Source organism: Aquila chrysaetos, chromosome 4 (assembly GCF_900496995.4).
Source record: "Aquila chrysaetos chrysaetos chromosome 4, bAquChr1.4, whole genome shotgun sequence".
NCBI lineage: Eukaryota > Metazoa > Chordata > Aves > Accipitriformes > Accipitridae > Aquila > Aquila chrysaetos.
In genome coordinates, this window is record NC_044007.1 from 27674033 (window position 1) to 27688225 (window position 14193).

The 14193-nt window shown below is 37.0% G+C and overlaps 1 protein-coding gene across 7 annotated transcripts in view; it reads right to left on the minus strand.

The window, feature by feature from the left end:
- The window catches only part of SLC26A7 (solute carrier family 26 member 7), a 70726-nt gene that overhangs the window by 39070 nt on the left and 17463 nt on the right, over window positions 1-14193 (minus strand). For all 7 annotated transcript variants that reach the window (XM_030012774.1, XM_030012773.1, XM_030012779.1 and 4 more), the window contains 2 exons: window positions 11788-11960; window positions 2802-2966 (listed from right to left, as the gene is read on the minus strand). In XM_030012774.1, the coding sequence (XP_029868634.1) occupies window positions 2802-2966; window positions 11788-11960 (338 nt within the window). The remainder of the gene's footprint in view (window positions 1-2801; window positions 2967-11787; window positions 11961-14193) is intronic.

Here is a 14193-nt window from a genome sequence, read left to right on the forward strand (position 1 = left end):
GTTTAAGAGTAGACAACCTCATTGAATTTTCAAAAATGTTTCATTCTGATGTTTGTTAGACAAATAAAACACGCTGTGGGAAAAAAGTATAGGCAACTACTGTGAACTGTATAGGCAACAAATTGGAAAAAAAGGAAAAAAGAGGACTGAGAGAAGGAACATGAAGGTTTTTTCAGATAATTGCAGTACAACCACAAGGATTTTGCAACAAACTTGCAACACAACCACGAAAGACCCCATTTTGCAAAGTAGGTTTGTTACGTTGCAGTTTATTTTGCAGTGCTGCATTTTCTCAGAAACTTGTGGAAGGATAAATATACCTATGCATGCATAAAGGGCAAATATAGATATGTTTTTCTGGTTTCAGATACTAAGTAAAACTTGATGACACTTTTCTTGTCCCTTGTAAAAATTAGATCTCACATGTAGTCTTCCCTCACTATTTTTCTTCTTCACCTTCACCTTGCCTTTCCCATTTGCAAAATACCAATTGATGATGCAATATGCAGCTCAATTGCAGTGTTACAAACCATGTACAGGGAAAATGAGATTTAATAAATTACATAAACTATGTGTAAACACAAAAATCCCACAGGCTCAACACCAGTGTAGTAGATTTGTTCTCCATATGCAAAGTTCATTTTTACATATTTAATCATGATCTCACTTGCTATAAAGAATCCATTTCACTGGCTTGCTTTACTTTCAACTCTCCTATCACACTTTATTAAACATTCTTATTCTTGCTTTGCCAACCCAAAGGCCGCCTGAGGCGGAGTAATCAACTTTGTGAGTGGGAGGTGTTCTGGAGTCGAGAAAGAAAAAAAAAGGTAAGCAAAAATACCAGTCTTTGGGTTTCAAGAATTTGGAGAAATGAATATGTCCAGAGACATGCCAAATTTGCCTTTCACTCTCTAGTTACACGTGCACACTAACATATATCTAATTAGAATAATTTTCATATAAAACTACCACCACAGAAAAAAATGATTGTTAAAATCTAAATCTGGTGCTTCTGACTGAGATACTGGACTTTCTTAAAGCAACCCATAAGTCTGAACAGGTACCAGAAACCTTTTAAAATACTTGTATGGTAAAGTTGTCCCTTCTAAATATGGAGCGGTTTAAATTATTTTTCTGAGTTGTACAGAGGTTTTTTTGCTTGTTTATTTGTTTTCACACAATCCTACAGAGCAATTCAGAACCTTAAAAAAATCAGGAAAATTTTTTTTTGGAAAATGTTCAAAGAGATTTGATTTCAAAAGTGAAGTGAAGGGCAAAGAACTTGCTTCAGATTACATTAAAAAATACAAGGGATAAGGGAATAGATTTCTTTCAAAGCATTTGAATGACCTCATTTATGATATCATCAGCACACCAACATGGAAATATTTCTTCGTATCACTGCTGTTCTTTATTATTGCTCATAATGTATATTTTGATTATGTCTTGGCTGTGGTACGTAACACCAGTCATCTGTACAAGATGACAATATTCCTATATGTAAGTATAGTCTCCATGGAAACTCCATGAAAAAGAGGCTAGTCACATTTTATATTAAGAAGTATTTATGAAAAGGTTTTTAAAGAATTAAAAAATATTTTAATATCATGAATAATTTGTAATAGTCTCAGAGGCCAACTCGTAAAAATGGCAATGACACTTTTAGTTATGTCCCTACAAGATACATTACTTGTGTTTATTACATGCCCCTAATTCTCATTAATAAATTGTTCCTGTAAAAAACTTACCAATGGATTATCCATACAAAACGCTATCAAAATTGTAAAATAATATGAAACAACATTCTAAAAAGCAACATCTTCTTATCACAGAGTTCACATTAACAAATTTCCAAAAATAATAGGAAAAAGTAAAGAGCAGAGCAGTGCAAGAAAATATAGTCAGTACTTTTAAATAAGGTGTCCTAATTTATTGGCTAACTAGATGAAGCCTCGCTTTGTCTGGTAATCATTTATTGCTATCGGTGCAATGTAAATATCATCACCTCAGCAAGTGAATAAAGCTTTATTATGAGCAAAATATCATTCTGACATACTATTGTCATACTACTAACTCTTCTGTCAAGAGATTATGCTCACAGCACCTAAACTCAGGGTTTGCTGGAATGTTACCATAAAGAATATGTTCTCATATCTTGTATGCAATAAGATTATACAACTTTGCCCTTTAAGGTTTCAGCCAACAACATCTACTTTCCAAAGGGAGTAACCATGATACTGTATGAAAGGCTGTACGCATTTTATAAAAATTACCTTAAAACTGTACACTTGCTGTGTTTATGGCAAAGTAATATCATGTCATAAAGCAATAAGTAATGTATCTAGGGTAATTTTTGCACAGGAGATCCACAAATCATGGGTCATTTTCCTTTTACCACAATGATGGTTAGGTTTCATTCAGCAAAAAATGAAGAAAATATGTTTAGAATTATATTTGGATATATCCCTCCCACATGCTGATCCAGAAAGAGTTAACCTTCCCCGTAAAGTTGTGTAATTGCGCAGGATAATAAATGGAATTATTGATGCTGTAATACACATTTTAAATTGATTCCTGTATCCTTCCAAAATAAGACCCATTCCTGCTAATTCTTCATCAAGTTTTCCTAATCTGTTCTTACAAACACAGACCTAGCAAGATGAAGGTTTGGGTATTACACCTTCTGTTCATTCACACGCATGCATAACAAACGTCTTACACTTATACATAGCTAATTAGCAGAGTTAGTTAAGAAAATGTTAGCTAATGGAATAACCCATCTCTCTTAATGAACTCACATGAAAAAATCCCAGTGGTCCCGATATATACGGCATTTTCATTCCCAGCAGATACTTCACTTGTGAAGTCACAACATGTGTAGCTGCTCCTGTCGTCATTGCACTTATCACTGGTTCCGTTAACAAGAAAGTGGCACTGCCCAACTGCAGCGTAAACATCGCTACCTAAAAGGCAAAGGCATGAGTATCAGCAATTATAAAAACGTGTGGCTTCCTGGTGATAGGACAATGACAATTTTAATAAACTGTAAGATAAATGAGATAAAAATAAAAAGCAAAAGTCCTTTGAAGGACAACTATAGCTGAAAATGGAACCCATTGAAACTCTGTGGGTTTACCTGCATTATCTTACTCGCATCACCAGTTTACCAGACTCTAACACTAGTTCAGTAACAAAAGCAGACTCAGAGAAACTGTCTTCATGGAATTCTCTCCCACTCAAATACATGAGCACAATAAACGCTATAAAAACATCAGCTCAGCACAGCAGCATGAAGTAAAGCAACCCAAAAGGTGATGGTGGTGCTAAGACTCGTTCCTGCTCCCCTGCTATTCAGCCCGAGTAGGCAAAGGGGTGTATCTTAGTCCAGCTTACCAGTTGCCAACATGTCGATATCAGGATTCCCAATGTTAGTAATTTCAACGCCTACCACATTTATTAGGTGCTAAAACTACGGAGAGATGAGTCTCATGGTGAGAGCTCCGTCATCCCTCAGAGCCCTGCCCTGCCCCCGGCTGCTGCACCATCAGTTTTCCCTTCCAGTGCAGTCACACAACTGCTTTGCCCCTCCTGCGGACCCTTAGCCTCCTGATAGTCCACTGACCCTCTGCATACGGTTCAATATACCATGACACTTGGTGCTCTCATGATGCAATATCATAACATCAAATACATCAAATAACACCAGTCTGCTACCTCTAGTTACATCAGCTTCGTATATTGAGGTTTCTGGTTTTACAGGTATTCAGATAAGGAATCAACAGAAGTTGCTTCAGAGGGTGGAGGATATAAAAATATTTATCTTCTTTACAGAGAAACAGGGATATTTATATAGTTATGTCTTTTGTATGAACAAACTTTATAAACTTATAGTAAAAGTAAACGATTTTAAGGAACTTTAAAATCTAATTCCTAGGTATTTGGGAAATACCTGAACTAACTTAAAGTAGAATATCTGTATACAATCAGAAAATTTTTAAAATGGAAGAAAAAATTCAACATCCAATTTCATAAACATAATCCCATATACAATTGGATGGAAAAAAAATAGACTGGCTCAGCTATATTTGACCTTGAAGATTATTTCAGCTTTGTTGCAACTTTTACAGAAGTTATTTTGAAGTACAGATATAATGAAACAATAATATTCCTCTCTAATCCAGGAATCTGGACTACAGCTGAATCTATAACTACTGTAGATACTTCGTAGGAATACAGAACAAACACCCAAAGTATTCTTGTGTCCTCCTGTGTTTTCTCTCCTTATTCCAGACTGCAACCACTCTTCTTCTCTCAAGAATGAGATTTGACAGCTCTCAATTCTTTGAACAATGTTTTTACATACCTATAGATGCTACTGTGGTTTGCATAACACTTAATCATTTTCTGATCCATATTAAGATATTAAGTTACATTTAAATTATCTCCCCTTACAATGAGTTCTGCAGATTCATTAGATAAAAAAAGCAGTTTCTTACTTCTGTAGTCTTCTGCATTTGCTATTCTTCTGCCTGAAAAGTTACATGCTCTTGGCACAGAGTTGTTTGTTACAATACTTTCCAAGAGGATTATTTTGTGTTTACCATACTAAATATCATCCTTTTGGAATATATCACAGTCTCCTTTGCTTTATTTTGTTTTGTTCTGAAGCTAAAAGAATAGTTTCCAAATGTTATCATTCTTTACGCCTGAACACCATTTATTTTTTCACCATGAATCTCACCTGTATGCAGTAAGGTATGAGTATAATAGCACAAAAGAAAACAAAATACCAAAGTGAATGGCTTTTAATTTACCACAAAAACCTCTAGTGAGCAATTTCCTCTTCCATCTGAGAGATTAATTGTGAGATTATTTTTTTCTATTTCCCAGTAATAGCATGTGAACAGCTCTCTACTACGAACAATCAGAACATTGATTACCATTCAAGATTGGATCCCAATAATGATAATTACTGTTATACCCTCAGTGAGTAGCAATTTAGTTAGTCAGGCCTAAAACAGATAATTACTAACTTCAGATATTTTTGTTTAGCTGTTTGTTCTAACAGTGTGCCTATTCATATATTTAAAACTTGTTCACAGTAGGGAAGTTCAATAAGAATTAAATTCTCCCTTCCCTAGTGAATTTTTGTTTGTTTTCGAAGATCAGTTTGTGTTGTATAGATGTGAAATTTCTAACTGTGTAATAGCTTAGTTTCCAGAGAATGAGATGGATGGTTATTTAGCTGTGGAACCAAAACCACAGAGAGAATTCTATGAACTATGTAATATCACAGAGAAATATTAGTTAATATTAGCATTTCAGAGAAAGTTATTATGGTGAATTACAGGGAAATGTCATGATTGCAGAACTTAGCAACTTCAGCATCACTCTCATTTACTTTTTTTTTTTATTTTAATTTTTTTACTTTAAATCTTCAGCATTTTAGGTGGATGTTTCACAGGTAGTAACTAAAAGGTCACATATCGAACATAATTTTTATCGTTTGTTTATAACCGTGGGCTATGTGAAATACATCCAAACCATGAGTATGGCTTCAGGTAGGCAATTTCTGTAGCCACTCATTTAAACAAGCAGCAGCCTACCCTTGGTCCCCCATCTCTTACTGCAGAAGGTAGTTCAGGACTTGCAGAAACAAAGGCAATGCTTCATCAGCATGTAGCTCCTACTCTTTGTTTACATTATAGTTAAATAAATATAATGTGCACCCATATATCTTCCGCAGTGAAGATCTAACAATGAAGCAACCAGAACAGAAACATCTGGGGAGGAGGGTGTAATTTTCAGCATAAGCTGGTATGGGAAACTCCTGCAGTCCTTGCAACACGAGTAATGTAGAGAAACTGCTTAGATCAAGAGGGGGCAAAAAGTTTTATTGAAACAAGCCTTCCAAATCTGGTTGCATGTGACTTTTCTTGATAGATGTACTTAAAATTTTTAGCATTTATACAAGTCCAGATCAACTCTCCAGTTAACCCTCTGTGCTGGGCAACAGGCATATAGCTTGGCTGCCACTGCTTTTTGGAGAAACACTGTTTGAAACTAAGCTGACTGACAGCACACAATTACATCACATTGCATTACGTCGTAAAATCCTTCACCCACAAAGCAATAACCAAAATGTAGTAAGATCAATATTCTTAAAGAAATTTCTGATAATCTACTTTATCTTCGCTGTGGTTGTGATGCTCATTTTTGCGGGTTTCCCATCTTATTTTCTGATACACTGTATGATTATTCTTCCTTCTTGATGCAGAAGAACTACAGGAAAAACTTACAGTGAAGCGTCAGAACAGCAAAAACTTAAAGTACAAAAAAATGCCAAAAGCAAATAGTTTTCTCCTTTCATTATTTGTACTAATACCGAGCTTTCTTAAACTGTAAAAGGAACAAAATTTTCACTTATTTTAGGATTGTGTCCAGAATTTTTCATTTTTCAAAATTTAGTTCCTAGGGGATGAAGGAATATTTCCGAGAGAGAGAACAACAGTAACAAAAATGGTTTGAAAGGTGCATGGCTAGTTTCTTTGTGCTGCTTTTTTAATACATCACACTATGTTAAAAGGCTCATTAAGAAGTAGCTATCTTGAGATGAGTTTTGTTTTCACCAGGTATACAGTCTTGATTAAATTCATATGAATGAAATCAGGAGCTGTCATAGAAAGGAAAAAAAACACAGGAGAAAGTGAGGGAAAGCAGCCTTGAGTTAATGCACAGTAAAGGAGAAAAGATCATGGAAACAAATTATAAAACCAAGGGATTAGACAGAAGCGTTGGAAGGTGGGATTTAAAAAATAAATATAGAAACAAAATGAAAACTGAAGTTGAGAATGGAAGAAAGATAATGCAAAGGGAACCTTTTCTTGCAGCTCTCTTTACTTCTCCATAATTTTACCCTGACAAGTAGAAGAAGAGAATGGGGATTTAGCCAGGAGAAGAGAAATGAGTAATTGCAAAAACCAAAGCTCTCATGTTCATTAATTCAAGCCCTTTTGGTTCTTGTCCACTTTCAATACTTTCTTCCCATGACAACGTGCTCAGTTTATTATTGTTAAAATTCCACTCTCACTGTGTAGTCAATCTAACTTTATGGCCAGTAAAAATTTTTATGATGTAACAGGCACTTTGGAAATCACTAATCTCAAACTTTCTGTCCACAGTAATTGAAAGGCTATCATGTTACCTGCTCCATGAATTCGGTTTTGGAGAAAGAATTTTAAATCCCTCAAAACTCCACATTCTGGAAGGTGCAGCTTTTTTTCACTGTTAAACCAACCAAAAAGTGGTGGTACTCTTTCTGATCATTTGCTGCATGGGCTAAGAAGACGGGAAATATCTCTTGGCAGGAGGCAGTACAGACCGTGAACCTCTCATTTAGTATGTTGTATCGGTTATCTCAAAATCAGAGGCTGCAAAAGTGAAGACATCTATGGACTGTCTGGAGACCAACAGTCAAACACGCACAGTTCAGCTTGACTGAGTCACCAATTTAAAACTCTTTTTGGCCTGTTTCAACAGACATTATAATTGGGAGCTTTTGGTCTTTTGAGTTGCAGCTCTTAAGTTCACTGTGGGTGGCTTGAGAGTGTTTGGTAGCTTCTGACGGTGTGTGGAGTGAGCTTTCCTCACCCCAGGACCTGAAAAAGACTTCTTTCTGTGGTCTTTCTGGACTAACACATAGCATGCTGTACCGTAATTGTGGGAACCAGAACTCACATCCGGCCTAGTTGTACTTTTCAAGATACAGAACATGAGCCTGCAAGAAGTTATTTCCACCGTGAAAGAAAAATGAACTCTTTTCCTGCTTATCACTGTATAATAAAGACTCATGTTTGTACCTCATGAAAAACTATGCATAACAGAATAGTGCAGCATAATCTTCCCCACAGGGAAACAAAGCTTCAGACAAGAATATTAGCCTTACAAAAACACACTTCATATTCAGATGTGCTCCCTCATTATTAAGCAAACTGATAATAGACCATGTAAATTTGTTCTCCTGATAACCAGAAATATTTTTTATTTCAACTACTCTACATAAGCAACTAATTATATATAAGTTTTAAGAATATAGTAGCTGAAAAACTTACCAGTAAAATGTAGAAGACTGGAATGCATTAACCAGCTATTTCTCATTCACAGAAGAGTAGCACAACTGAAGTCTGTAGCACTACAGTCCTTAAGAGAATAAAGCTTTTTTCCTAGGATAAATTTTTTTTTTCTCACTTTGAACTGCAAGCAGCTTTCTTCTATTTAGTCAGCAAATTTAATGTCAAATTTCAGTTTAGTATGTTGAGGGTTTTTATAGACACATATATTTATGCAAGCATTCTTGCACATATAATAAACTAATAGGAAAAAAAAATCCAAAAGCTTTTTTTGTGGATTTTTTTGGTGCTATAAAGGCATCATCCAATTCTAATTACAAAATTCTTCCATAGGCATCTGTTATGTTATGTCATTTCCTCTCCCCATCAATACCTACAAGGTATTTAGTATCAGGGAATAATTCCATTGACTTGATTAGCTTTCCATGCCTTGTTTATCTTTATGGCCCCTCACTACAGGAAATACATTGAGGTGCTGGAGTGTGTCCAGAGAAGGGCAACCAAGTTGGTGAGGGGCCTGGAGCACAAGTCTTATGAGGAGCAGCTGAGGGAACTGGGGCTGTTTAGTCTAGAAAAGAGGAGGCTGAGGGGAGACCTTATAGCTCTCTACAACTACGTGAAAGGAGGTTGTAGTGAGGTGGGTGCTGGTCTCTTCTGTCAGGTGGCTGGAGATAGGACGAGAGGAAATGGCCTCAAGTTGTGCCAGGGGAGGTTTAGATTGAGCATTAGGAAAAATTTCTTTACTGAAAGGTTTGTCAGGCATTGGAACAGGCTGCCCAGGGAAGCAGTGGAGTCACCATCCCTGGAGGTATTCAAAAAGTGCGTAGACAAGGCACTTCAGGACATGGTTTAGTGGGCATGGTTGACGGTTGGACTCAATGATCTTGAAGGTCTTTTCCAACCTAAATGATTTTATGATTCTATGATTTATAAAGTTGCAGTTACACAAACATTAAAAAATCTGCATTATACCTTCTGTTCTGCTTTTAAAAATGAAATAGTCTCTGTGAATGCATTATATTAAAAGGTTTTGGTAATTACAGTTTTTATTTTATGTTTACTTATTTTCTATTTTAATACTATGTTAACTTCATCAGAATGCCTCTTAAGATAACTAAATATATTCCCTCTTTTATGAACACTCCCTCAAATATTAGATTTAAAAAGCAGTTTAGGAATCCAAAATTTATTACCTGAAAAAACTGAAGGAGCTACTCTCCAAATTTCAAATCTTATAAGCTCCACCTATTCTAGTCAGAAACCAGTTCTAATTTATTTCGTGTTTAGATGGCACTGAGATTCACAAAGCCTGCTCATAGCTTGCCTCACACACAAATGCACACTTATGATCTTCACAAAACATAAAGAAGCCAAGAGCAGTTCATCTCAAAAACACCTCTTCCCTTTGCCTTCCCTCTGTGACTCACTATTTTGTACATTTTTTCCTTTTTTTTCTTTAACATTATTTGCTGATTACAGTACTTAGCCAGGCTACTGGAAAAATAGTATCAAATTGCTTTTCTGGCCAAGGAGGTTCAGGTCTTTACCTACTATTTCTAAGGAACCAGCTGTTTTGGAGAGGGACTTTTCATTCTTTGTGTGGAAGCTGCCCAAGGTATGGAATAGTCATAGCATCAGTCATTTTTGTGTAATTATTGGCTGGTTAGAGCACTGCATTTTTACTTTTTTCAGTATAAAGAAACAGTCTTATAGTAGACACCATAACCCAGGTCTGCTCCCTTCCCAGAGAAATACCATCCCAACTACCAACTACACTGACTATTCCACTTCTTTTTGTATTTCAGGATGTCTTCAATAAAAAACTGTTGGCTCAAAATGCATCGCATTATTTTTCTTGTCCCAGAATACCACATCTATTACAGGCCATTCATTAATTTCTAGTTTAATCTGGTAAGTAGAAGCAGGTCACTGACTTAGCTCTCCATTACCAGCAAGAGGTGCCCTGTCACCTTATCTGGGAATTGCAGCAACTGTTAGCCAGGAGACTGGAATCATGATGAGAAACATGGATTCCCACACTTAACAGCCCCTGGCAAGATGGCAAAGTTTAATCACAGCCTTGATTCAGACTTTCACTTGCATATCGCGTACCAGTAGCTTCAAGGTACTCCTCTAGGAAATAAATATTTTAGTCTGGTCTCTAACCATTAAACTCGCATAAAGGACTAGCGGCAGCACTACAAGCACCAGCTGTATTAGTATGACTCTAATGCAAGTGACATTACTGACCTGGGAGAGGAGCCCATGCACGTGGCGCAGTTCCCTATCAGACCTGCTTTGAAGATGCAGGCAGAGGATTTTCTAGTTCTTCTCATTCCAATCAGGCTTAAACAGGACAGAGGCTGGTGCGGTTGAAGGCATATGAAAAAGCAGAACTTTTCAGAATGAAAGAGTAAGAGATCTAGAGGATTTACACACCTAATGGGATTCTGCAGCAGCTAAGTAAAAAATTTCTGCAACGGATTTTGAAGTTAGATCAAACACAGGCACCAACTTCCCGCTTGAGGCATTTTGGCCTCTGTGGGGACAACGTAGGAGATTGTCAGGCTGTGAGCACAGCACTCCCACATGAAGGGCTCTGTGCGTGCTCAAAGGACTCTGCTGTAACAAGCACCCTGCATGTGATGCAGTGTTGTGTTGCACACACAGGTGCAACAGGACAGCACATGCAGCAGCCAGGCACAACCAGCATCAGCTCTACTCTGTATGTTGCCTGTAGGATTTCCCTTATGCTGCTACCCCAAGTCATAACTCTGTAACCAATAAAAGAATGAAAAAAATGCAACAGAAATGACCACGCTTCTTGATATTTCCTACTAACATAAGCATATGGCCCAGTTCCTGCCAAACATGCAGGCCACTGGAGACCCCATTCTGGGCTCCTTCACTTATCCTCTGCGTGGTAGAGGGATCCAAAGCACCAAGCGCAGGGGTCTGGGTTTCTTTCAGGAGGCCAGGTACCCAGGAGATGTTGCAGTGTCAAGTGCTGGAACATTTGTTCCATTTTAATATTTACAAGGAAAGAGGGAAGCCTTCTTTGAAGACCTAAGCAACTGGCAACGAATAAAGGAAATTAGCGCTTGTGGTCAGAATAGGAAAAGAAAAGAAATTTAAAAGACCTCTGATCATTTGAATAAGCTTTGGAGAATCATTTGAAGACATCTGTTTTACTAATTTATTTTGCTTTAATGATGGGTGTGTGAACTCTAAAGAGAATGTAAAGATATTTTCCCTACTGTTTTTAATTATTGGATATTGTATAGTATTTCTCTTCAAGCCAAGAGCAATAGAAAACCTCAGGAATATGTCAGTGCTTACCAGGCGCTGATTCATGTTTTCTTTCTGAAGGAGAAGGAAAGAGAGCACCATCAGCAACTGAATATTATATTAGAGCTGATGAATGTGGTTTTACTTCATATTGCAACACCCTAGGAGCATGTATACAGACAATTACTACATCTCAACAAAGGAGCAACAAATTCTTAAGACATTAATTTCATCAGTCATGAACATCGGGCCAGACCCATGGTCAGTTTTTCTCAGAGAAGTGAAAAAAAAAAAAAGTATTACAAAAGTCATAGCTGTCACAAATGCAATGCATCAGTAGCATACAGAGTATTTGTTTGCCACCAACCTGAATGATTCCTCCTAGAAATGAAACTGCTGCTGCAACTCCAATCCTCTGCATTTCAAACTCCGATAGGCCCAAAACTCCCGAATTATTATTTGTAGTGAAATTAGTGCTGACTGAAGGAACAAGACGCTCAACTGCGTTGGCAGATATTAAGGAAGTTAAAGCAAAAGTTCCTATAAAAAAAGCCACACATTAGTTGCCAATATTTCTATATCTGTCTGTACTCATCACTCCTGGTCTCTTTTTCAAAACTTGGCCATTATGAGTAAAAGTGCCATTTTGTGCATTCCTGTCATAATAAGAACAATTTTTAAGGTAATCTTTTTAAGTAACACACATTTCTTCATGTAAAATACCATTTGTACAGGCGAACTAAATGTAAATTTTTTTGTGACCACATTCATTTAAACATGTTAACAAAAGAGGTTCGAACACAACAATTCACAATGATTTCAAGTTACCAGAAATGCTTTTAACTCATCCTGGATGTGGCGAAACAGCTTTTTGTCTGAGAATCCCAAATGTTCAGCATTCAAATTTCCAGGGCAATTAATTCACACACTATATATAGTACCTCACCCATTATAGTTAACAGATGTGTAAGTTCGAAAACTCAACAATCTGCACTCTAATAAATGGAGGCAGATTATGAAAGAAACATTTATTTGCTGAGAGAGGCAAAGCAAGTTTAACGACACACAAATAAATAAGGATAATAATTCAATATTAAAAGGCAGAGCTCTAAGAGCATAAGAAATGCTCTACTATGTCAGACCAATGGTCCATCTCACCCAGTACTCTGCCTCCAGCTGTGGCAATTGGAGGTGTTACCCAGGTGAAGCACACAAGCCTGGCCATTTTCTGCAGGCCATTCCCCTCCTAATCCCCCACCATCCATAGCTGTTGTGTTAGGGAAATACATCCTTATTTGGCCCTTTTTTATTTTGTTTATGGACTAGCATTCGTGAATTTGTCAAAGCTCTGTTTGAACCTGCTTGTATTTTCTGCCTCCACAATGTCCTCTGGGAGCAGGTTCCAGAAGTTCACCATCTGCTGTAGTGTTTTCTTTAATCTATACTTTGAAAGTCTTTTAAACTGATCTCTCACCAGTTTCATTGAGCTCTCCTTATTCTACTGTTGCAGGACCTGGGGAACACAGTTCTACCTTCACCTTGGCCTTCATAGAGTAAACCTCCCAGCATGAATTCCTTGGGAACCTACCAGGGTCGCCTCCACCCTGAAAAATGACCACCAAGTAAGTCCTACCTTTTGCTTCTTATCCTTTAACCTGCTAATAATTAATAAAAGGACTTTTCTTCTATCACAAGGGCAACTTGACTTCTTTAGTAACCTTTGGTGTGGAACCTTATCAGTAACTGTTTGAATATTCTCATATCTTATATTCAAAGTCTTTCCTTTTTCCATGTGCTTACTGACCCTCATACAGTACTCTAGGAAGTTAGTGAGGTAGGATTTTCCTTTACAGGAGTCATATTAACTCCTCTCCAACAGACTTTGATTATACATATCTTTCGGTATTCTTATTTTTATTAAAGACAAGTCTGCAATTCCCAAGATTCCCTCCAGAGCTCTTCTGGCAGTGAAATTACACTGATAACTTAACAATCCTGTGGCCTTGTCACACCTTTGTCAGAAAGGTGTCCCACCAGTTTCCTTCCTGGAGTCCTCATTTTAATATATTTAAAGAACCTTTAACTACCAGTTTGATCATCCTCTCCATGGCATTCTTCAAATTCCTTCTTTTAGCCTTCTAAACTTCCTGCATGTGCTTGACCTGCCACATTTCATGGCTTTCCCGCTCACTTTATTTGGCCAAGCTTTCCATTTTTCAAGTGCCAAGCTCTTCCCTGTGACAGTCCCCTTAATTTTCCCATTGAGCCATGAGGGAGTTTTTTGATGACATTTTCTTTTTCGAATCATGGTACACATTTTACATGGGCCTATAATACATTTTTTTTCAAGCAACACTCAGGATACTTGTAGTTATTTGCTTTTCAGATTGCTTTTTTTTCTTTTAAACCTGTTCTGTCCTTTTTAGTTTTTTCATTTTTTTAAAAAAACCGTTTACATAAAATTGGATTTGATAACAGTTGTCATAAAATTCTATCTGATATCAAAGACCTATATGTGGTATTATGACAGATTAAACTGTCTCAGAGGATGCGCCAATTATACCAAAAACAGTCAAGAAAAAGGTGTAGGGGTCGGTTGCTCAGGTGAGTGATCTTTTAAAGTAGAACAACTATCTCACAGAAGAGACATTTCAAGTGAGTAAAAGTTGACAGAACTGGGCCATTGATGAATTTTCTATTTCATATGAACATGACTGACTTTACTAACAAAGGGCACTTTTATAGTCTGTATACTTATGGAGAGCCCCGCTGG